Source organism: Leptidea sinapis, chromosome Z (assembly GCF_905404315.1).
Source record: "Leptidea sinapis chromosome Z, ilLepSina1.1, whole genome shotgun sequence".
Lineage (NCBI taxonomy): Eukaryota > Metazoa > Arthropoda > Insecta > Lepidoptera > Pieridae > Leptidea > Leptidea sinapis.
Genome location: NC_066312.1, coordinates 12,011,718 through 12,037,756, shown reverse-complemented (window position 1 = coordinate 12,037,756; position 26,039 = coordinate 12,011,718). Strand labels below are relative to the sequence as shown.

General features: G+C 33.8%; 3 protein-coding genes across 4 annotated transcripts in view; 1 reads left to right on the top strand and 2 right to left on the bottom strand.

Annotated features, from left to right (window-relative positions):
- The window catches only part of LOC126979067 (uncharacterized), a 377,271-nt gene that overhangs the window by 249,180 nt on the left and 102,052 nt on the right, over nucleotides 1-26,039 (top strand). The gene's annotated exons all lie outside the window — the stretch shown is intronic.
- LOC126979082 (uncharacterized) lies at nucleotides 1,510-7,697 on the bottom strand. Of its 2 annotated transcripts, none has more exons than XM_050828286.1 (6): nucleotides 7,563-7,697; nucleotides 7,175-7,267; nucleotides 5,753-5,840; nucleotides 5,563-5,682; nucleotides 2,235-2,486; nucleotides 1,510-1,709 (listed from the first exon to the last, which is right to left on the bottom strand). In XM_050828286.1, exons 1-6 carry the CDS (start codon nucleotides 7,632-7,634, stop codon nucleotides 1,564-1,566), a joined length of 771 nt encoding a protein of 256 aa, XP_050684243.1. In that variant the 5' UTR covers nucleotides 7,635-7,697; the 3' UTR covers nucleotides 1,510-1,563. The 2 variants fall into 2 exon arrangements, with proteins under 2 accessions (XP_050684243.1, XP_050684244.1); XM_050828287.1 differs by lacking the exon at nucleotides 7,563-7,697 and adding an exon at nucleotides 7,448-7,477.
- LOC126979052 (proton-coupled amino acid transporter-like protein CG1139) overlaps nucleotides 11,288-26,039 on the bottom strand; it is a 64,203-nt gene continuing 49,451 nt past the window's right edge. The window contains exons 3-8 of the mRNA XM_050828234.1: nucleotides 22,324-22,458; nucleotides 20,700-20,972; nucleotides 18,897-19,257; nucleotides 18,633-18,814; nucleotides 16,755-16,930; nucleotides 11,288-14,726 (exon numbers count right to left, since the gene is read on the bottom strand). Of these exons, the coding sequence (XP_050684191.1) occupies nucleotides 14,407-14,726; nucleotides 16,755-16,930; nucleotides 18,633-18,814; nucleotides 18,897-19,257; nucleotides 20,700-20,972; nucleotides 22,324-22,458 (1,447 nt within the window). The 3' untranslated portion in view covers nucleotides 11,288-14,406. The remainder of the gene's footprint in view (nucleotides 14,727-16,754; nucleotides 16,931-18,632; nucleotides 18,815-18,896; nucleotides 19,258-20,699; nucleotides 20,973-22,323; nucleotides 22,459-26,039) is intronic.

Genomic DNA, 26,039 nt, shown 5'->3' with positions numbered 1-26,039 from the left:
CGCTAACTTTAAGCAGCCGCTTAGGAGTGTTTTTTCTCATTCTGACTTAGGTCAATAGAAGAAGACAGAGTGAGAATTAGCAATGCTTTAAGTTAGCAGACTATTATGAATAAGGGGGGTAATCTTCAATACTGTAATAAGCCTTCGTCATAAGTCCGCGTTTAATAAAAGATTTAAATATATTTAATGATAACCCAGATACACTTTTTGGTAATTTATTAGTATATATAATATACCTATCTATTATATATAATATCCACAGTGCATCACCATCGCGATCGGTCCTGAGCATCTTTCTTGATTACAATACTAACACTATAATACACTACTAACTACTGTCGGCTGTCAGGTGGTCTATACGCTAGTATATCCTAAGTCTATGACTATGAATGACATAACAGATGGAGTTCTGTAACATCGTCTTACGCCCTTTTTGCAATAACTGATATATTGCTATCGCCGATTAATGACAAGATCTTGTCTATCCATACTTATATCCAATATTATATATTATATAGGTTCTTGAAATGTAAGTAAGCGTAAAGGGATAAATTTGCCTACCTCTAGTAAGTTAAACTAAGTATAGATAGGTTTTTGAAAACGGCCGTAAATGTAGCGAATATCGACAACTTAGAGTTATGACTAAAGTCTGCATAGAAAACCATTTCACATCTACTATTTAACAACATTGTGTGATTTGCAGGCAAATACATTATTTAGTCTCAAACAAAGATATTCAATTGTTAAAAAGGCATAAAAGGCATTTATTTTCTCAAAATTGATTCCTTTAGAATTCTTTTTGATGTCATTTCTTATACTACTAGATACTACTACCGCTTCGGAAACAAATGGCGCTCTGAGAGAGAAGAAGCGGCGCAAGAAACTCTCCCAGCATTCTTTTTTTTGCGCTCTTTTCAATAAAAATATACAATATTGTACAGTTGCTATAAAATAATCACAATCTAGTCCCAGGCTGTCCGATCATTTAGATATTCAGCAGTGGAGTAATAGGATTTACGACAGAGCCATTTTTTTATAAAACATTTAAATTTATTTATAGACAATGCCTGAACAGTGGCTGGGACTTTATTGTAGAAGTGTATACATTTACCCTTAAAGCTATTATGTATCTTATGAAGCCTACTAGAATTAGTTACAAGCAATCCCTTATTTCTAGTGTTATAATAATGAAAATCACTATTAAGAGCAAAAAGGTGACGATTTTTGTGAACATATATTAAATTTTCATAAATGTACTGACAATAAACAGTCATAATATTTATTTCTTTAAATTTTTCTTTGAGAGACTGTCTATAACCAAGCTGATATATAGCACGAACAGCTCTCTTTTGCAGAGCAAACACTATATCAATGTCAGCAGCATGACCCCATAGTAATATACCGTATGTCATGATGCTGTGAAAATAACTAAAGTACACTAATCTAGCGGTCGCAACATTTATCTAACGTGTTGATGCCTAAGTAAAAAAATAATAAGCAAAGTTCAAACAATACGTTTATTATTGGAGCTGTTGAATCACTAATGATCAATAAATACATTCTTTAATACATTCTTGGACCTATTTCTGGATCGGGATCCGGATAATATTGCAACAAATCTGCGACGGGAGATTCTTGGTCTTCATAAAAATCACACGCTAATAAATATTCGCGCTTCGAATAATCATCACCTTTGCAAAACATTTCTCCTGTAAAAACAAATTTGTTACTCTGGAATAAAAGATGGAAACAAATTATGAAATAGACCCGAAGGACGCCTGTATTCATCTCCAGAGGAAATTTTTCCAGCGTTTTCAAGAAACAGTAAATTACAAAATAGTAACTCGAATCTTTTTGCACGCTTTTTATTAGCTTCACCTGTATTTTTCAACATTTGGGCGCGATTTAGACACACTAAAACAGCTAGATTTCGTTCAAACTTCGTAGATTTATCGAGGACCAGCGACAAAACAATGTTAATTTAAAATTTCAACCATTTTCTTTAACCGATTTATCTAATATTAGGAATTTTTTTAATACTAAAGAGAATTTTTAATGCAACATCATGCAAACATGCAAGTAATAGTTTAAGATATCAAAAAAAACATGCTCTTTTATACAAACTAAACTAAAAAGTAGGAAATATTTTCTATTTTTAAGTTCGCTTTTCTATAAAAAGTTTTTATTAAGTACTATTTTTTGTTACAATCTTGTTTGTTGTAAAGTACACGTACCTTCTATATCCATTATATGAACAGGGCTTTTTGATTCTAATGCACCGACACAGTAATGTTCCTCGGTAAGATCTGGATGCCAGTACATAATTGCATCTCTGCAAGATGGACCAGCAATCGGTAGGAGTATCCTATCTTTGCAAATGATTTTGTTATTCACAATGGGTTCCTTTACTTCTCCGGTACAGAAGAATTTTCTTTTTTTTCGCATAATTACTGTGCTTATTTCTAAGATAGTTTTGATGCTATTACCTGTGGATGTCAAAGAGTTATTATTATGTTTGATACTTACATGGTGTAATTTAGGATCTGCAACGTCCTACTAATCTTATAAAAGTGGAAGTTTGTTAGAATGTATGGATGTCTGGATGTATGTTTGTTACTCTTTCTCGGAAAACTACTGAATGGATTTTAATGAAACTTTATAACAATGTAGCTAATACATAAGAATAAGACATAGACATTTATAAATATACTAGCTGACCCGACAGACGTTGTTCTGTTCATAATAAAAAAAAACTCTTGCGGATGGAATTTTGGAAAATTCGTTCTTAGCTGACCTCTACTCGGTGAAAAGAAAATTCCTACCAAATTTCAAGTCTTTAGCTCTAGTGGTTCCAAAAATATCATGATGAGTGACTATATACGTGGAAATCTCTTATATATATATAGATTGAACTTCGGAAATGGATTGTCTTGATTCATACCACAAACTTTCAAGGATTGGCCTTAAGATTTGAATGGTCAGGGCGAATGCGAGACGGATCGGAAATTAAAGATTTGCGGGCTAACTCGTCATACAAAATGTTCATTAAGTAGTTGCTGCAGTTCTGAAGAATTGCTATTATCATTGCTGCATTGATCTCTTGACATCGATCAAGTTATTTGTCCATGTTGCCCATGAAGTATAATTGTAAAAATTTAAGCTGTGCATCTTCGAGAGGTTGCAGTGATCCAATACGATGGTGAATCTGTCCTTATATCTACAATATCAAAAGCAAAACCCGTATTACTGATTTATAAACCCTTTTTTTAGAATTAGCATACACAATACATAGGAATTAGTATAGTACGTATGTTATTCTTTTACTGTATTGTGTGTAAGTATGTAAATAAATAAATACCTTGAATGTCGGATTAAATCCTCGTTCTTAGATGTCTGCCCCAAATGAGGTCATTTGGAAACAAACATTGTATTTTTGAGTGTTTTCTAGAACATGGCAGCACAATTCTTGCGTTTCTCCGCAGAAGACTCGCAAACAACGTACATCGACCCAATGCGAAAGCTAGTATGCAAGCAGTACTACAGTACAGTATAAGTACTGCAATCGTATCGAAACGCTGCTCGATTCAAATCAGTACTTCATAAACTTCTTCTAGTGCGTCGAAAATTGTCTATAAGTTGTTGATCTCTGAGGTTTGAATGGACGATTTCGTATTGACAGCCGATCCGTTTTACGGGCTGCTACGCTTTGCTCTTTTGATTCATAGCACGAAGACGATCCATACTAACGCGGTTCACCTAATCACCTGCAATTTCTTGTTCTTCTTCAGTCCTTTCATTCGCAATATTTCGAATCCTAGTTGCATTACGTCTTTGTCGGGAATAATTTAATCGTCTTGGTCGAGACATTGTTAATGATAATATCGGCACAATAAGCTAATAGAAACTCGAAACAAACACACGAATCGGTCAAATTGAATAACATGACGTGCACTGTATTTTATAACTATATTTTCAGTTGTATTTTATAACTCATGTAGCGTGAAACTAACAAAAAACTTTATTGAATTCTTTCTATTCTCGAGATGTCATCAAAATGTCAATCCATACAAAATGTATCAGAAAAAATTTTTTTTTTTTAAATAATATTTTTTCGTAATTTTTTTGATATTTTATGTCTTATTATATCCTATGTCCGTCTCCTGGCTCTAAGCTACCTCCTCACCAATTTTCAGCCATATCGGTAAAGCCGGTGAGTTATAAATAGTGTAACTAACACGACTTTCTTTTATAATATAATATATAGATAGTGTGAATTATCCAAAATAATACGATAAGTGTCAGTAAGAAGCTATTCATGCTTGCTCCGGATTAAAATGTAGGAGTTACAAATATTATATGTGTAATATAATTGTTAATCACACTAATATTATAAAGGCGAAAGTTTGTAAGTGTTTATGTATGTTTTATGTATTTTTGTTACTTCCTTATGTTTTAAAAATTAATAAATTTCTGGGGTGTTTTTTAGACAATATATCACAACTTTTTACTAAATTGAATTACTTAATCATAAAGAACTCTTAAAGTATATTTATATATTATATTTGTTCCTTAAATCAGTAAAATCTGACCATTTGCTTAGGTAATGTATCAAAGTTGCGTGAAACAGGCTGCTGATATAGTCCAAGTGTTTCTCATCATCAACCGGAAGACGTCCACTGCTGGACAAAGGCCTCCCCCAAGGATTTCCACGACGATCGTACCTGCGCTGCCCTCATCCAACGTATTCCGGCGATCTTGACCAGATCGTCGGTCCATCTTGTGGAGGGCCAACGTCTTTCGGCACGTGGTCGCCATTCGAGGACTTTACTGCCCCAACGGCCATCTGTCCGTCGAATTATGTGCCCTGCCCACTGCCACTTTAGTTTCGCAATCATTAATTGGACTATGTCGGTTACTTCAGTTCTCCTGCGGATCTTCTCATTTCTGATTCGATCTCGCAGGGAAATTCCGAGCATAGTCCTCTCGATTGCCCTCTGAGCAACCATGAGCTCTCTCATAAGGCCCATAGTTAGCGACCACGTCTGCGTACCGTAAGTCATCACTGGCAACACAGTCTGGTTGAAAACCTTCGTCTTCAGACACTGCGGTATTTGGGACGAGAAGATTTTACGGAGCTTCCCGAACGCTGCCCTTCCGAGTTGGATACGACGAGTGACCTTTTTCTCGAAATTGGACCTGCCTTACTGAATTGTTTGTCCGAGGTAGATGTACTCGTCGACAATTTCGAGAGTTCCCAATTGTTATGGAAGTAGGTACTACATGGACATTTGACATGATCTTCGTCTTGTCCATATCCATTTTGAGACCTACTCCTTGGGAAGCTGTATTGAGGCCATTGAGCATATGGCTTAAGTCTTCCATGGTCTCTTCCATGATTACGATATCGTCTGAAATAGCTGCCAGCGCTTGGGTTTCCACTAGCCTTATTGAGGCGCGAAGATAGAACTTTGTAAATTCTCCGCGCCTCCGGGCCCCAAGAGCCACGTGTCTCGACACCAAACGGCACAAAGATATAAGACAACAAATAGACATAAATAATACCTTTTTCGCCGTTAATTGCTTCAAGCTCGCGCATTCCTCTTACTTGGGTCTCGCGACTATTCTGTTGCTTCATGTAGGTAGATAGTCTATTCATTGCATCCACAAACTCATCGATAGGCCCTGATTCCAGAGACTCTCAATCAATAGCAAGTATTTCAAATATAAGTATTTCCACCAAAACAATACATACCGGTACCAAAACTACCACCATCCAAATAATTAAGAAATTGGTAAAATCTAAGGGCTTCGTCTGATTCTATTTCATCCATCACCGGTCTCTGCGAAGAATATTTATTTTCAAATAATTGAAAAGATAACTTGTTGTAGGAGGGTAAACCGCTTCGTAACGTAACGCGTTACAGCGCCAGTCCGTCTGGCTTCCCTTTCTCTCGCGCATACGGCAGCGGTAGACAGGCTCCTACTCTCTCACTCTAACCAACTGTTACTTTTATAGGATTAAATAATTATTTTAATAATGTATATACACAAAATTCTTATCTACATATTGAAGAATTTTAACTATGAATAAAATATATTTTATAATCAAAAAAGATTGTATTAATAAATATTTATATTACTTATCATATTAATATACATAAAATTAAAGTAATAACCTAACAAGTGGGGGGCTCCTTTGACCAGGATGCCGGCTAGATTATGGGTACCACAACTGCGCCTATTTCTACCGTGAAGCAGTAATGTGTACCAAAGCATTATTGTATTTCAGTCTGAAGGGCGCAGTAGCTGATGAAATTACTGGGCAAATGAGACTTAACATCGTATGTCACAAAGGGGAAGAGCGCAGTTGTAGCGCCGCTCAGAATTTCTGGGTTTTTCAAGAATCCTAAGCTCTCTCTCTCTCTCGAAAGAATCAGTCGAACGTCCTGCTCATATCGTCCCTTATTGTCATAAAAAGAAGCTTTTCTCATGTTAAAAAATTACAATATTAAATAGTTCAACTTAGATTAGTTACAGTTATCACTTCTGTCGGGCGTCCCGAGATTTATACGCACAAGTTCCTTAAGGGACGATGCGGAGAGGTACCGGGAAAAACGTAAGATTATTATTATTTATATATAAATAATTGACAAGCAACAATTATTGACATTTGAAACATTTCTGACAAATTACATTGATTGTTTATTTTATTTATTTAGAGCATTGGTAACAAGGCCAAACCCAAACACACACACATTTTTTTGGTTTCTTCGTCCATTATTAGGACAGGAAAAGGGTTGAACCCTTGAAGCCGTATTTGTTAATATTCACAAACTTATTTTATGATTTCTTACAATATATTTCTTTCTACAAACGTAGAATAGCACGACGAATAAATAATTTTAAGGATTTGTTTTGTTACGCCAAAGAAGTATAACTTCTTGAGTGCATACATAAGCATACACACACTTTATTTTATTTTATACAGTGGAATTCAGTGGAAACTGCCCATTTCATTTTAAGTAAATTAGTAAAATATATATTTTTTTATAATAAGGAACTTCGTTCCTATCCGGTGTCCCACGACACCACACGTTTTTTTTTATAAATTTATGAATATGATTTGGGCACAATTAATCCAAAGACTAAAAATACTTAGGTAAATATGACTTACAAATTTACCACTCCAAGCCCCGACATCAGAATAAAGTGAATTAACCCTGCTTGGCATCCAATCCAAAGACGATCTTGCAACCAACACAGGATGCTGTAAATTGTAACACACAGGTATATTTTAATATTAAATCATTTATACGTCTAGATAGGTTGCAAAAAATTGAGGTTCAATATTAGCCTTTATTTTTAGCACAGCACGCACACTAGCACAAATCGACATACAAATCGAGAGTGTAAGACGTAGATAGTGACGCGCATTAAAATAATAAACCTGGCTTATCTTCATCGGTTGTCTAGCAGCAAGAGGCTCTATCAAGACGTATAAATTATCTACGATTTAAATAATAATAAAGATGGTTCTAAAAAATAATATAATATAAAATTACAAGTGATGCTTGTCTGGCTGTTACAACTTTAATTAGGATTGTAAAAACAAAAAAAAATAAATAAATGTCCATTTTCACTATTCATCCGTGTCGATTGAAACGGTGAAACGGTGTATTTTATTGTTCTAGTTATTTCTACGCAAACTATCAAACTTTTTATGGGTTTGATTTTATTTAATTGTAAACCAATTACGATTCAGCCAATCAAGGAATATATATACCAACTTTACTGATATAGATTCGTTTCAGTATTTCCTACAAGCTTATCTCACACACTGATTGATATACTCGTACAGTAGAACGTTGTTGTTAGTGATTGCTTCTTGCAGTTTGTTCAAATTAAGCAAAGACGCACTGCAGAAGTTCAATTACTTTGGAAATCTTGTAATTTAAAATGCAACAAAATCTTTCTGTCAATCAAAAAATTAGTCCAGAAAGGTAATCTGGATGAAATAACGTAATTAAAATTACACTATATATTTAATTTAATTTATAAATGTATAATTTAATACCTACATATACGATATTACACAATATTATGTAATACGTTTTATTTCCCTATCCCGCATAATACACATACGGTTTGTTGGTCCGGTCTCTGTGAAATCGATTAAACCCTTAATTAGGCGCATTAAGAAAATCACACGGACGGATTTTCTTCAGACCCCAAAGTATAAATAAAAATGGAGTAGAAGGATCTAATACAATAAAATATGTTATATCAAAAATAATGAAATGGTTTATAGAAGTCATAACAAAACTATAAAAACATAATTTTCGCTTAAAAAACATTTTATAACAAGAAAACAACCGACTTCAAAAACACTATTCCAAAACGATAGATATTGTAATATGCACTAAAAAGTATGAAAATAATTGCGTATTTTTATACAATCTAATCAATTAATCTAATTCTAGTAACGATTATTGTTAGTTACATTATTATACATTAATAACCTTGGACTATAACTAATAATATAACTATATTGGACATAACTATGGATAGATAAGATCTTGTCATTAAACAGCAAATTATCCCTAACTAGAGATACGTTATTGAAAACGATCGTATATCGCTAACAACGCTGTCAATTATAATCAATGACATTCTATTATAATGATAATTCTGAAGTTTTCGGAATGTCAGGCAGCCTTGCAAATAAACGCGGGAAACATTAGAAATCTGCGAATAAACAAATTCTAAGTTTATTCTCCGTTATAATTTTATACCAAGTTTATTTGTAAGGCCGTTATTATTTGTTTCCCTTAATATCTTTCAAACTGTTCCAATTGTTATCGGTATTGCTAACTTTTAACTTGATTCGTGTTTTCAACTCACTTTTAGATTTATAAAGTAATGACAAGCTAAATTAGCTTGTAGTTTACTTTTAAATAATTTTGTTACATGCAATGTAAATTTGAAACACTTTAAGAAATATTCATTATGTAAAATTACTGGTAGACTCAATAAAAATAATTAAGTCTCTATGGGCGCAGCAAACAGTTCGACTTACATCGCTATTTCTTCTGCATACCAATGATATGTTCAATGCCTCCATCATGCATTGTCATGCAAACACATATATACAAGGCCAAGGGCAACGCATTTTTTGTTTTATGGAATAGGAGGACAAACGAGCGTACAGGTCACCTGTTGTTAAGTGATCACCGCCGCCCACACTCTCTTGCAACACCAGAGGAATCACAGGAGCGTTGCCGGCCTTTAAGGAAGGTGTACGCGCTTGTTTTGAAGGTACCCATGTCGTATCGTCCCGGAAACACCGCACAAGGAAGTTCATTCCACAGCTTTGTAGTACGTGGAAGAAAGCTCCTTGTAAACCGCACTGTGGAGGACCGCCACACATCCAGACGGTGAGGATGATATCCTAACTTGTGGCGTGTCGTGCGAAGGTGGAATTCGGCGGCAGGAATTAGGTAAAACAGCTCTTCGGAACACTCCCCGTGATAAATGCGGTAGAAGACACACAATGAAGCGACGTCTCTACGCAACGCCAAGTGATCCAGCCGTTCACAGAGTACTGGGTCCCCGACAATTCGAGCTGCTCTTCTGCATTTCTTAACCTCTGGTGCTGCGGATATCTATAGGCGGTTGCCCTACCACTCCCTATCTGATAGGGCCTCTTGCCCTTTTGACTTCTCAATACAGGGTTATCTTATTGTTAATTCGATGAATTTCCGTTAGGAGGTGAGAAATTTTAAATGCAATACTCACCGTATTGCATTTAAAATTTTAAAAATTCGAGGCAAAACCGATATTATTTCAATATTTTTTTTAGATACTATTAAATATACGCTATATATTTACTATATATATTTATATACTTATATATATACATAATATGATTTCCCGTACCCTACAGGATTTTTTTTATTGTTGGAAAAATATGTATCTCGAGAGTAAAGTTTTGGAAATTCGCTCAATAAGGTAATATGACTCTTGTTAATTTTAACTTACAGAGGGCTCAAGTTGGCACGTGGTGGTGTAACCAAAATTCCATTAAATATGGTGATGGGAGCTAATGGCTGGTCCACGATGATGAACGGGTGCTACTAGTAGTGCCTAGGTGATCCTGAATCTTTCATATTATTAAAGTTTAAGTTAATTAGTATATGACGACCCATATAGCCGAATGGTTAGTGACCCTGAGTACTAAGCTAGAGGTCCCGGGTTCGAATTTCGGTAGGTGCAATCATTTATATGATGAATATGGATGTTTGCTTCCGAGTCATGGATGTTTATATGTATTTATGTATGTTTAAGTAAGTATATTGTATTAAATATATCGTTGTCTTGTACCCATAGTACAGGCTATGCCTAGTTTGGGGCAAGATAATTTGTGTAAAAGTGTGTCAATATTATATTATATATTATATTTTTCTACTCCTCTACTTTTATCTGTCATTTATACAGCCACGATCACTACTATAAGTACATACTTTATTCAGTCTGCAAAAGTCTATACTCTATGGCCTAAAAATGCAATGTTTACCGTACTACAATGCCGCATAAATCTCAGATGTTTTGGTGCCACAGACAACTAAATCTAAAGTACTTATTGTAGGTTCATAGAAATATTAGGTATAAGGCATAATACTATATAACATACTTAATATTTACATATTGAAATAATTAGACTAAACATTTTAAAGAGACGTGATAATATAATTTCCCAAGATACTGACAGGGATATTTTGTAATTAACTCATTTCCCGCGTTGAATGTATGGGTGTAGCTTTGCCATTCGGTAAACACTACATTTCCCGCCCATTTAAGCGGCAACTCGAGAACTTGTGATATCTATGTGTTTAATTTTTGTTTTATTTATAATTAACTACCTAGCCGTAGAAAAATTATTGTATACGACACCTTCGATACATACATTCACACACAAACACAAGCATGCATATATACCAACACATCGAACGCCGGCGGCGAGTTCGTTGTGTTCAATCCTAAAGTCTATATAAGATCGTTAATAATCTTCTCTCGTTCCACCCTAGCAAGCAGTCGGTCCGAGGATCCAGTCTCGGTAGGAGACGGCTGCACCTGTGAGGTTTAAATTTGGCCTCTATGGCCAGCTTCCAGCTTCGCTAAAGTTGAGGTAACAGCATACAAGAGGTTGTTAGTAGTGGATTCTGATCTGAGTCCGTCATATTATGGGCTGTTGTTGTTTTCAAAGTCATTTGTAAATAAAATTCACTACAAAATTTTACATTTTATTGAATCGGGTTCTACCCCACATCACTCTGAGCACAATATCACTAATGTGTGTAACACATCATTCATCTACAATTATTAAAACAATAACTTATATATTAAACTATCAACATCACAGTTTATTTTATATCATAACCGGAAATATTAATTTATAACATATATAATAATAATATAAATGTCTCTGTAATATATTTCGTTAGTGAATGTATTTGAATATATATTTCATATTATATCCCGAAAAGGAAAGCGAAACACGTAGGCAATGCGAAGGATTTATTACGTGAAGGAATGTCTACGGTACATAAAAGCGATCGATAGGCAATCCGCAGTAAGAGATAGCTGTGAATCTCGTGTGTTTTAACATACACACTTCAGAGAAGTGTAAGCAACACCTGTAATTCATTTGTTTCTTTGAAGTATTTCCTTGAACGATATGAAAATCCCATCTGAACTTCTTGAACTTTTTAGAAATTGTGCCTAACAACAATAACACAATGATAATGTCGGTTTCAATGCTTTTTCTTGTGTATGAATTACTTATTTTTCGATAAAAAAATTTTTGTTTTTTATTTTTGCGAATTTTTTTACTTATAATATCGCCTCGACTACATCTCGCCGTCTAGACCGATTTATTTAGATTTTTTAAAAATCAATAGGCGTTGCTTAGACTTTATTATGTGTGTTGTTCTTACTGAGATTTGAAAAAAGACACTAAAATATATAAATAGAAATGATAGAATATTTGATAAAGAATTACCTAAAACGTTTCGACAACATTTGTCAATGTTCTTAATTACATGCTGGTCACAATTATAATAATATGATCTTGTACTGTTTTATGTTAATATACTAAATATAGCCCACACGCACTTTAAAAATAATAAAAAAAAACATAGAGTTGCACGATTTTTCTTATAAAATATAATTACTATACGACTTAAATATTTAGGACATACTTTGTGTAAAAATAATTAATTACATTCAGGTCTCACTTACTTAATGACAAACAACAAATATAAGCAATGATATCATAATATTCATAAAAGAAGCAGATTTAATATTATAAAAGAGTTCCAATTGAGGCTCTGGTTAGTGGCGGTAAGTAATGATTATTAACACAATATTTAACAGTGCCAAACACCTGCCCGTCTTTTTTGTTAATTAATGATACAATCATTTCATACATGCCACCCTTTTTAAATCATTTGATGTGACAATGTGGTCGAGACACTTTCGGATTAATATGAGTATAGATTATATTTTAAGGTATTATTGAATCTAATTGATATTCTGTGTAAAATAGAGTATCTAAAGGTTTATATATATATAGTTTAAACCGACTTGGCTGGATAAATAACTAAACTAACTATAATATATAAAATTACAAATAAAACAAAATTAAAGCTATTCGTATATCCTATAAATATAATATAATATATGTGCAGTTGATTTTTCTGTTTAGACAATCTCATAATAATAAACTCTGAAAGAATGAAACAATTTAGAACCGTACTTCTCACTTTAAATATAAATTGATTAATTAGTTTATATATTTGTACTGGTCATAATATATTAATTAGAAATGTACATAAAAATATTTGGGTTCTATGATTAGATGCGATTTTTATATAATTTTTTAAAATTCTCACTGAAACAATTAATAGGTTGGAAAACGAAAACAGTCGACAGCTAAATCAGTTTGAAACAGAAATAAATCCATAAATAAAATTATCTGGGTTTGGGTTAACATTAAAATTAACTCTTCCTTAAAATGCCACAATGAATCATAATTTATATAAAATCTCACATTTGTATGTAAAATTAAAACTTACAAGCTAAATGTTTAACAACCGTCGACAAAATTAAACAAACTAATATAATTGCTCTTGACTGATAGGAAAAATAGTATCATATAAGATTTTTTTTAATACTGCCACAAATACTTCAAGCATAATTTAGTGACTGATAATAAAGTACAGCTCACATAACATTTAATTATTTCCTTTCGTTTGCGTCGTATCGTGTCAATGAATAAAATTTAAAACATAATAGGGGTTATAGTATTAAATTACCGTTTTATTGTAATAGGTACTTCGAATTGACGTAGAACCTTCATGGTTTGAGATTTTTTGAATAAAACTTTTTTCACATAGTACCTATGTAGCTCTTCTTTTAAAAAATGTGCAAAATTTTATTATTGACTTCGAGTAATTTTTTATATTTAGCTAAGACAATACAGATGGATACATCGAAAATTCTAATGGATAATGTTAATTATTTTGATTAAATAAACAACGAATTTAATTTTTCAGTAAATATCGGCAATTTCATACTTTAACACCTAATATATTATTAGTTATATTATACATAGTACATCAATGCGATAAGTATATTGTAGTAGTCAATAAAATTATGATTCTACTTGTAAATTATCTACATGTGTTTAAAAGATGGACAAATAAGATTAAAAGATGTTTTTTAGAATACTTTTCGATTGTTTTTCACTTGTTTGAATTATGAAATGTTGCTCACTTCCGTACATCATACCATATTTATTCTGAAGGCTTATTACCTCCTACACTTAAGACTACTATGTCACACTTTATTAAATAACTAACAGCCAAATTGTATATATTGTAATCAAATCGAATCTATTGAAATGAGTTTCCCGTTCCGGTATGTTGATTGAGTTTTTGTATAACAGGAATGTTATTTTAAGGCAACCTGATTACATTTCCTGATGGCATTTTACTTACTATATTTTATACGCTTTGACCTAAATCGTTGAACTTAATTAACACATGATACAAAAGTCATACTTACATACCAACTAGGTCAGAATTTCATTTTAGTAAATTAACATTATGATCTACTTCACTCGGTATTAGGTACTAACAAACAGCATTCATTCTGATAAATAGATATATTTAGCCACTATTGGTCTGATAATTTCATTAACTTTGATGGTAATGTTTAGATTTTATTATATTGTACCTAGTGTTGATTATTTTAGGTCCTAACACTGTCTATTTATCATCACGTGCTCCTAAATTGTACTTTAAGCCACAGTTTATTAAATAAAAAATGGCATGACAACTAAAATTTTCAAGGTATTACAGTGAATGTTTCATTGAGTTGCGTTGCTTCTGCGATGGCCGCAGTAGCATTTAGGGCGTGATGCGCTGAGAACTTTACAATGATACCTTCAAGCGATGTCCAAGTTCCTACAACAAGCCCTAGGGCGCCGAATATGACTACTATAATGTTCTTTACTAGCATTCGTATGCGTTCCGAACGAGACACGTAGTACCAATATGTGCAACTTTGGATGAACGCTGGGAAGGCAAGTCCGAGAGCAGATAAACATAGGGCTCCGAATAGTGAAATGAACAGGTCCAGCTCAGGTACCGCTGCAGCAATGCCAACTGAAATGAAATTATAATCTTCATAAAATAAACATTCATGAAAATTAAAAAATCCAGACATTTCATTTCTAATCATAAAAATGTGCACTAAAAAGTATTAAAATAATTGCATATTAAAAATATATTTTATAAATCTTGGAGTCCGTGTCATCCAAGATAGGTTTGTAACTACATAAAATAATAGTTATAGGTGAGGTGTGCTTGAGTCGTGAGGAGGCGAGAGGCGAGAGCGGGTCGCGACGGAAGGACACCGATTCCAAAAATAACAATAATCGCAACTAGAATTAGATTAATTAATTAGATTGTATAAAAATACGCAATTTATTTATACTTTTTAGTTCACATTATATCTATTGTTTTGGAATAGTGTTTTTGAAGTCAGTTCTTTTTTTGATAATGTTTTTTTTAAATATTTTATTTGAATTTCGTAACACATTTGTTTTATACATTTTGTGGGATCATGTTGAAAAAGCATATACATCGCCCCACAAAATACTTTCTAACTCAACTCAGCCGACTAGTAGGCATAACAAGTTTATGTTTGTTTCTAGTGTTAACATAGTTATTATTACAGTATACAGGGCTTCCAATCCCACGGCCTGTATTCAATCTCGGTATTTGCGGGATCCCGCATATTGAAAATATGCACATTTTAAAACGATGAATTTATCAACTCCACAGTTATTTACGTATATATTACTAGATATTAAAATGAGATCAATCAAATTATACTGTTTATCAAATTTTTCACAAAAAAAAAACAATAAAAGATTCTGAATAAAAAGCAAAACAAAAAAAAATCTTTAAAAAAAATACACAACGCAAAATTACAAAAACAACCAAAAAAAACACATTTTAAGCTGATAAATTATTACGTAATTATTAAGTTTTTCAGCTTTTAATATAAACTGAAAATATTTGCGAAGGAAATACAACATTTCCAAACTGTCGTCTGCCCAACTATTGCGTATTTTACTCTATTGCCTGGCCAGAAAATGCCCTTTCTGCTTCCACACTTGTGGGCGGTATTCCTTTTAAGGGCTTGAATGAAAGATTCATTCTCGTACACACACTTAAATTTTTATTCTATTCTAAAAGGATGTATCAATAAACATCACGAAAATACGAAACAGTTAGTAACTTGAGTTATTAAGAATAATAATTCACGCAGATTATCCTATTTTGCATCGCATGCAGGCTTTTTTTCAGTCCCGCAAATCCCGCGTCTGTAATCCCGCATCTCACGGGATTGGAAAATGGTGCGGGATGGTGATTGGAAGCCCTAATACAGGGTAATGTGCTTATGTTCATACATAACATTATCAAGGAGCAGCCCTCTTCTGCAGCACAAAGATATGGATTTATTGCCCTATAACAATATAGGTACCATGAGGCTTAATACTATGATATTATATGAAGTCAAGTAAACCAGTGAGAGGCTCCTTTGCACAGGATGCCGATTACGCAGATTATGGGTACTACAACGGCTATTTCTGCCGTGAAGCAGTAATGTGTAAGAATTACTGTTGTAGGCACCGTAGCTAGTGAAGACTTAACATATGATAACAGGCGACGAGCGCAGTTGTAGTGCCATTCAGAAATTTTGGGGTTTATCAAGAAACCTGAGCGGCACTGTATTGTAATGGACAGGGCTTATCAATTCCCAAAAATTATGCTCGTCTTGCCCCTTATTTTCATAAAAAAAACTAGTAACAACGTCGTATCTACGAGTATGTCAGTCAATTGTCTAATATTTATAACCGCGGAAGCTGCAGAACACTTTTAGGCAATACTTTAATATGGGGCCCTATTGTAATTTGAAAACAAGAGTAAGGCAAAGAAATATAGTAGAATCCTGCATCTACATATTTGACATTTGGAATGGTAAATCTTAATATATATACATTCAGTGTCCGAGATTTGTTTCCAGTGATCTCCTAAACTAATAAAGTGTGTCATTCTCAAACAATACTTATCTGGTCTTTGTTTCTACAAGTATTATAAAGTGTAAAGTCAAAATAAACTTACACGTAAGTAATACAATGGAGGTCCTCAATATGTACTCCCAAATAATTCTATGGGAACTGTTAAGTAGCCTTACACCAATATATTCATTCCACGCAATGTCAATAGCAACGTAGCAGGCAAGACCGTGTGTTATGAAGATCGCAAATGCTAGTAGGCACTGGACTACACTGGCAAGACTGAAAACACAAAAACGGTTATTATTAGCATCAAATACTCCATGAGTATAGTATTATTACTAAATATTAAGTCAAAACTATGTAAGAATCAAGTATCAACAGAACATTACATACAATTACTACTAATATAAAATTGAAATTTTTCACATTGGGATAATTTGAGAATATTTATTTTCTTTATTGTTCACATTTGAAAATATTTGTATAATTGCTTGTAACAAAGAAGTCATTCACATTTTTTGGTAATAGTTGTCAGTTTATTCAAGTGTTAAATTAATACATTTGGAATGAAAATCTCAAATTAATAAAAATAACCGATTTACCGATCATTTTGCTGTTTGTTAGACTCGCTTAAACTCAATTGCAGCTTGTTTATTATTTTGTTCAAATTTTTGCTTATAATTACGTACTACATGGGTCACACTAAGAGTTTTGCACTTCTAGCTAATCGGACTATTTGAATTTCGAATGTTATATTTTTGAAACGTTGCAACCTTCTTAGTAATAAAAAAACAATTGGCGGGAAATCATTTGTCAATTGTTTTTTATCACACATAAAAGTTCTACGTATGCAACGAAAATGGAATTCGAAAGGATTTTAGAGCGAGGATTTTAAAAATTCTCTCTCTCTGCAAGACTGTGCCGCTAGTCTTCATGATGCTTTTGGAAGAGAAGCACCTTGCTTGAGCACCGCGAGGCGATGGTTTGCTGAATTTGAGACAGGTCAGTTTTCTTTACATGACGAATTTCGTGAAGGGCAGCCTTCAACTGCCGTCAACGAAAATAATGTGGCTACTGTTAAACGGCTAATTGAAGAAAACCCACGGATTACCTATGAGACAATTCGAGGACTATTGGGGATTGGTATAAGCCAAATTCAGAAAATTGTACACAAAGAATTGAAAGTTCAGAAACTTTTTTTTCGTTGGATCCGTCATGAACCGACAGCGGGGCAGAAGCGGGCTCGCGTGGAATGGTGCTCACAGATGCTAATGAAGTACGACCACGGACATTCTAATGCTGTTTATGACATTGTCACAGGAGACGAAACGTGGATTTATTGTTTTGAAGCCGAAAAAACAGCAATCTTGTGAATGGGTCTTTGAAAATGAGTACAGGCTAACAAAAGTGAGGCAAGCGAAATACGTTGGTAAAATATGATCGCATTTTTTTTCTCAGCTACGGGTACCATCGGCACAATTCCACTTGAAGGTCAAAAGAGTGTTATTGCCGAGTGGTATTCTACCATTTGTTTACACAGGGTGTTAAAAAAAGTTCGAGAATGACGACTTAAAGGCCGCGCTCTCCTACATCATGACAACGCTTCTTCACACACGGCCAACAAAACTAAGTAATTTTTAGCTTCCGAAAAAGTACAACTCGTCACCTATCCTACACATAGCCCTGACCTAGCAGCCTGTGATTTCTGTAATTTCCAAAAACCAAAGATTTGATGAGAGGTTTCACTTTTACCAATACCGAAGAGGCAGTGATAGCGTTCAATCAGCACGTAGAAAACATGCCTTCAGACCTGTGGTCCTCCTGTTTTAAGAAATGGATCGATCGCATGAAAAAATGTTTAAATTGTAAAGGAGAGTATTTTGAAAAGCAGTAAACACATTTTGGTTATAACATCTTGTTTTTTTAAGTTACGCAAAACTTTTAGTGTAACCAACGTAATTCTCAAATTTAACAAACTCACATTTCTGTTTTTGAAGGCAAATTAAGTGTTATACTTCCAGCAGCCTCATTTCCATATTGCAAGTAGCCGAAAAGACCCATACCGACGTACAAGATAATAATTGAAATCATAGCCTGGTTTAAAACTCCGAATTTTCCAACAAAATCTTTTGGTGTCTTCATTTCATTTTCCAATGGCAGTATCTGAAAAGATATGATGACCATAATTTATGAATATTTCTATGCTTGCTTAATATATAGTGAATATATAATAGAAGAAACTTACCACACCAATAGCTTCAAGTGCAAACAAAACTGTTCCAAAGAAAAGTGGAAATTCAGAAATCTTTCCTGCTGGTGACTTGCCCTCTAATGTAGGCGCTTCTCTGAAGATATAGTAGAGGATGATTCCAAAGCTCACAATTGTTATTGCATTAGCTATAGCTGAAAATGGTGCTAAATACTTCAAATCTCGCACCCAATTGATGAGAACCAAAGGGAGAAGAATCCACAACATAACGTCGAATACAGCATAGTCCAAGCCGAAGTGTTTCGTTAGCACGTATTGTATATTCTCTGACACGAATACAACGTAAACACAACATGTCCCAATTTGATAGATGAGTAGAAATACATTGACGACGTGCCTAAAAAAAATCAGGACAATTTTTAATGCCATTGGCGATAGTCTTCTTATTAGTTACTTCAAACTCAGAACCTTCGTATAAGATCTTCTTACAAGGAAATTTAAATATTTTACATTTTTCGAGACACTTGGCCCGTGGGGCCCAGAGGCGCGGAGAATGAAAAATATTATCTTTGCACCTCAATAGTGCTACTGGAAACCCAAGCGCTAGCAGCTATATCAGGCAGGATCAGCCTTGCTATCCAACGCGGAAACGCTGCCAGTATACTTGGAACGTTTCCACGTAATGATAGTTTTAATTTTATGTAGTATTCATGTCGATAATATGTTGTTATTTTATAACTGCGCGAAGTGAGAAATAGATAAAAGAACGTAAACACATTTCTTGAAATCGTTGTACAAACAAATGAATAGACGATGGACAATTATCCGATTGTCTGTATGTTTTAACGCGTATTATTTAATTAATTTAAAGCAAGAAAATACTATTATTATTTTCTACCATGTTGAAAAACGACTTTAAAATTTATAGTAAAATGAATCCACGTTCAAATGCATTCGATTTACTTCAACAGTAGTTAGTCAGCATTATTAATACCTAGTATGTATTATGTAGTAGAAATGCGTGTGTTGAAAATGTGATTGGGAAGTAGAACCGTACCACGTAGAGTTAGAACAAGTGCCGGATTAACCAAGTAGCAAGACCCGCGCGAAAGGGGGCCCCGCATATTTTAGCCCCCTCACCTCTGCCTGAGCCTAATTCTTTGAGTGGAACTTATTTCGGAACACCAGTGGGAGGCTTCTTTTGCACCGGATGGCGGCTAGATTATGGGTTGTCTATTTCTGCCGTGAAGCAGTAATGTGTAAGCATTACTGTGTTTCATTTTGAAGGGCGCCGTTGCTAGTGTAATTACTGGGCAAGTGAGACTTGATAACTTATGTGTCAAGGTTACGAGTGCAGTTGTAGTACCGCTGAGTATTTTTGGGTTTTTCAATAATCCTGAGCGGCACCGCATTGGAATGGGCAGTGCGTATCAATTACCATCAGCCGAACGTCCTGCTCGTCTCATCCCTTATAAATAAAAAAGTGGTATATTGAATGTACTCCGTGTCACAAAAATGTAAAACTCAGACAAGTCAGACACTCGGTAACCGACTATTTCTAATATATATCAAGGGCTCTTTGAAAGTATTTGTTACGGGCCCCGCGCTTGCCTAATCCGGCACTGGTAAGAACATACATCATACAGAGACATGCTTAAGATATAGATGAAACATCATAAAATACGAAAAGTTAGTGTAGAAATAATAGGAATCCGTACAAAAACAGTCCGACAAAATGATAAGCCTAATACGAGTATAAAATGTTAAGTTAAAGACAAATGATCATAAAAAGAGAACCCTGAACATTGTGTTATTGTCTTATATACTAATACGACTTACCCAGCATATGGTGCAAATGCCTTGCACCAGTTAGGACCTTCTGACAAAGCAGCCTCAGCAGCTGCTGTGTAAGTGAGCGACGGGACTTTTCGACGCTTGCATAAAACATAGCATGAATCGATTAACACGTGGATGCAGTACGTACACAGCACGCCGATAACTATTGTCCCGATTGATCCAACAATGTATCCTGATTTTGCGAAAGCATGTGGCATTGCTAATATACCTGTACCCAAGCTGCCTTTCATCAAATGCAGCAACGTCTCTGTATTTCTGTAAAGATGGAAGTAAATTTATAACTCTGTATGTATTAATGAATGAAAACATAAGAAATACCGATTGAGCATCCAGCCACAACTAAGAATCTTTGTTATTGAGTGGACACTAAGACCAATGCGGCAGATTGAATCGTCTCACATTGCTATCATCACAGAGTAAGGATGGGATGATACTTGCTAGATGTAAGTTTTGTAAAACTCAGTTGCAGTTAATATAACTTAAGTTTTAAAGTGTTTTTCTTTTAATTACAATTTATATTTTGAACAGTTACTTATATTCTTTTTAAATATTTAATAAATCATTGCAAATGAGATTTTAATAGTTATATGTTTTTCAAGAGTGTTTTCCTTGTGTCGTGATTTATTTATATAAATTTGGGAAACTTCCCCGCACATACCTAAATATGCAAACGTATATTGTATAGTATTTTTGAAACAGCAAGCATTATAATAAATAAGCTAGCTGGTCAAATCATTAATAAATAAGTCGCAGATACCTTCCCTTTGTACCCACGTCATATTACATTAAAATTTAAATGCAAATTCTATCCATTCGGGAACTAATGTCTCAGAGCTGAGAAGAGCGGGCCCATGATGTCCCTTCCTAATTTCCTATGTACCGCTGCAGCGTAAAGCACGCTGTAGATGAAAATTTTCATAATATGTTTTACTAGCTGACCCGGCAAACGTTGTTTTGCCATATAAATAGTATTGATCTTGTGCTTGCTAGTTGATAAGAGATGGCGCTAGTTGTATTCATTAGTAACAATCACACTTCATTTATATTTTGTATAATTCACGCTATAGTTTTATAAATTATAGCCTATTTGTTATTCTCGTGTGTAAGCTATATTATTGTAAAGTTTCATCAAAATCTATTCAGTAGATTTTGCGTTAAAGAAGTTCAAACATACATCCAGACATACAAACTTTCACATTTATAATATTTTAGTAGGATAATATTATGCTTGCAATTTTTTTTATTCCAACATGTGTGTGAATAGTAATTGGGTTTCCACTATATCGAATCACGGCAATATTGATATTGTATGCAGAAATAAGATCCTTGATGAACGCATAGGAAGTGCGTGTACTACAATTGTTATATTATATGCGGAATTAATTCCTTATACTATGATTCTAATAATAATCTTTGATGACTCAATGAAACTCAAAATTTGAAGCATTAGAATTGGGAATCTCTATGAAAAGTGCTAATATATTAACACTTGATATTTTTTTTTGTTTTATGTTAAAGTTGGACATTATCTTCCGCATGTGATAAATTGATAACTTACTATTCTTTTAACAGACACTTAAAAACTAGTGGTGATAAATGGACTTACGTCGTGGGATGGTCGACCACCCTGTTGTCGTATGGCTCATATTCTTCCACATCCTGTTGATTTTTCTCGTTCATGTTGACGAGAAAGATACCTTTATCACCTGGCCCTTTTTTGCCATCTTGTACTGGAGATAAACTGAAATTACAAAGTATTATTTTATTATAAAAAAATATTGTTTGATTAAATATAAAACGTACTTTTTTAATAACCAAAAGTGCTGTAGAGAATTTACTTAGCATACTTTTTTTAAACTATAAAATATAATATTAATATAATTAATACCGCTGGGTTCCATCAGTTGTTATAGTTGAGGCTTAACTCAAATATAACATTAACAGTAACGATAACTTTAACATAGACTGCGGAATGTGTTGCACCATCGTATAGTTAAAGTTTATAAAGTTTATAAAGTGAAATATCAAGTCAATATCGAAAATTTATTTGAAACGTTAATAGTCTCTATTTAACATTTACAATCACAGAACACAGATAGATTTAGCTATTTAACATTAACAATAGCCTTAACTGGCGAAGATGGCATATACGGTTAACAGTAAAAGTTACTAGACGTCATCTAAAATCATTTTTTGCTTAACCGGTACTTTAATATGTTTGTTATTGCCAAAGTTAATTGATGCAACCCAGGCTAAGTATTTTAACTATAATCACCTTAACACTCTTAGTTGATTTGCAATTTATTTAGCAATATAATATAAAATTAATCTTAAATAATTTGTAAGTGTTTCTAAATCTATATTATATTCATTTGTAAAGGTTATATCAGTCTTAGAATTAGACTCGACTACTTTTAACAATTTTATTTGTTGACTCATTTTCTAAATTTAACTTAAAAAATTAATGTTTAAAATTGTATTTGGCTTTCGTTGACTTCTTAATTCGCCACTATATTGCGCATTGTTGGTAGCTTATAAGTTTTGTTGTAATTCAATTCCACTCTGAAAATCTGACACAATCAGAATGTCAGCGATATGTATCTGACACAGTTGGGTATTTTAATGTCTTTTTCGTAATAATGCGTATAAACTCTTGCCCCAACTACGAAAATTTTATATGTTCCCACGATTTCTGAGCAACATTACTTTACTAGTGGGAGACTTCCTTCCACAGAATACCGGTTAGATAGTTATCACAGCGAAGCTTTTTTCTACTGTCAAGCATTAATTTATTACGTTGAGACTTAAGGTTAGGTTTTTAAGTGACGAGCGTAATAGCGACGGCGCTCAGAATTTTAGGTTCAATCAAGAATCCTGAGTGGCACTACATTGTGCAGGGGTAACTTGACTTGTCATCAGGTAAACGTATTGCTGAAGGCCACAAAGCTTCGAATCAACTACGTTTCGTCAGGAGCCGGAGAGATTTGCTGATAATGTATCTTTTTTTACTGCGGAAATCGCAAAAGAAGGAGATCTACCTACCTCCCTACGGTGGCATATAATCAATCACCAAATGAACTTAAAGGCTGCCAGTATAGACCAAACAAAAGCGAGCTAAAACAGATAATAGAAATGGACAACCCTATCGGCGTATAGTTCTCTACTAAAATATAACAATTCTTTGATTCATGTAAATACCCACAGCGCAACGGTTCTGCATTACGGATGTTAATGATGATGATAAGATGATACTAATCACTATTACGTAATTGACTCATATGTCAACATAATCTCTACAATGTACTATTATCTCACTTAAAACATTTTTTATACCAGTGTTAAATGTACTCATTAAGAAACATATTTTCTATCACTATTATAATATATCGCATGTGTCCATCTCCACAATGAATGATTCCTAAATCACGGTTAAGTTCTTATTGATATTATGTTCCACACACAACATAAGACTTACCTAACCATGCTTTCGCGTTGTATTGCTAAGGAACCGTTAGTATATTGATTAACATCTACACGAATGCGCTAGGTACTACCTACTGACGCTCTCATTTAAAATTCAACTGGGCTGTATTTATTGCAATATTGTGTATGCAAAATTAATAATTTAAAGTTGCGAAGCGTTAATAATGTGGCCAAGAGTCTGAAAAATACGAAAATGTAGAGTACATTTTCGTATTCAATTTCCTATGATCAAGTATAACATCCGAAAAAATTATAGCCATATTTAATATGATATTGATTCTGTTTAATACGAATGGTAAAAACTTAAAAGCTCTTTAAGTGGGAGGCTCCTTTGCACAGGATGCCTAGGCTAGATTATAGGTACTACAACGGCGATTACTTCTGCCGTGAAGCAGTTATGTGTAAGCATTATTGTGTTTCGGTCTGAAAGGCCGTATCTAGTGAAATTATTGGTCAAATGAGACTTAAAATCTTATGTCTCAAGGTGAGTAGCGCAATTGTAGAGACGAGCAGGACGTTCAGCTGATGGTAATTGATACACCCTGCCCATTACACATTTGACGACCTGTACAGCCGAGTGGTTAGAGATCCTACCTACTAAGCTAGAGGTCCCGGGTTCGAATCCCGGTAGGTGCATTCATTTATATGATGAATATGGATGTTTATTTCCGAGTTATGGATGTTTAAATGTATTTATTTATATTTATGTGTATGTTTATATGAATTTATGAATGTTTAAGTATGTATATTGTATTAAATATATCATTGTCTTGTAACCAATAACACAGGCTATATATGCTTAACTTGGGGCAAGATAATTTGTGTAAAAAGTGTGTCAATATATAAAAAAGATGTTCAGGATTCTTGAAAATCCCAAAAATTCTGAATGGCACTACAAATGCGCTCGTCACCTTGAGACATAAGAAGTTATTCTTGATTCTTATTTGCCCAGTAATTTCACTAGCTACGGCGCCCTTAAGACCGAAACACAGTAATGCTTACAGAATCCTGCTTCACGGCAGAAAAAGGCGCCGTTATGGTACCCATAATCTATCCGGCATCCTGTTTAAAGGAGTCTCCCACTCGCAACATGCATGCATGCATAATGTCATTCAGTAACAAATTTTATAAAATATTTGTTGACAAACATTATTACGATAATTATTGATTAATATAACTCAAATTATTTATAATAATAATAATATTGACACACTTTTTACACAAATTATCTTGCCCTAAATTAGGCATACGAGTATATAGCCTGTGTTAGGTTGCAAGACAACGATATATTTAATACAATATATTTACTTAAACATACATTAATACATATAAACATCCATGACTCGAAAAGAAACATCTATATTCATCATATAAATGCTTGCACCTACCGGGATTCGAACCCGGGACCTTTAGCTTAATAGGTAGGATCGCTATTTATTGTAAGTAAGACAAAAAGGCAATGACTTATAATATATAACACTATAGTTGTACAGTAAGATATATTTTTAAAATAAGTTGTTTATTTATTTTTTTAACTCATCATTGTGCAGATCTTACGAGGACACCAAATCTCTACTGCATATATTTTACTTACATGCTACTTCTGACTTGGGCTTGTAGCTTTTCGTATTTATAAACTTTCACCGTTATAATATTTTTGACATGCATGCAAATTGGCTTTTATTGCAAAATCGCTTTTGCACTCATTTAATACATTAACACGTCCGCTTTTTACTTTACGTTATTTTATGGTATCCTGGTTATGTTTTTACCTACATATTACCTCAATGAAAGTTCTGTGTATGTGGACATAACAATATTAATTTAGCGGGTACGACC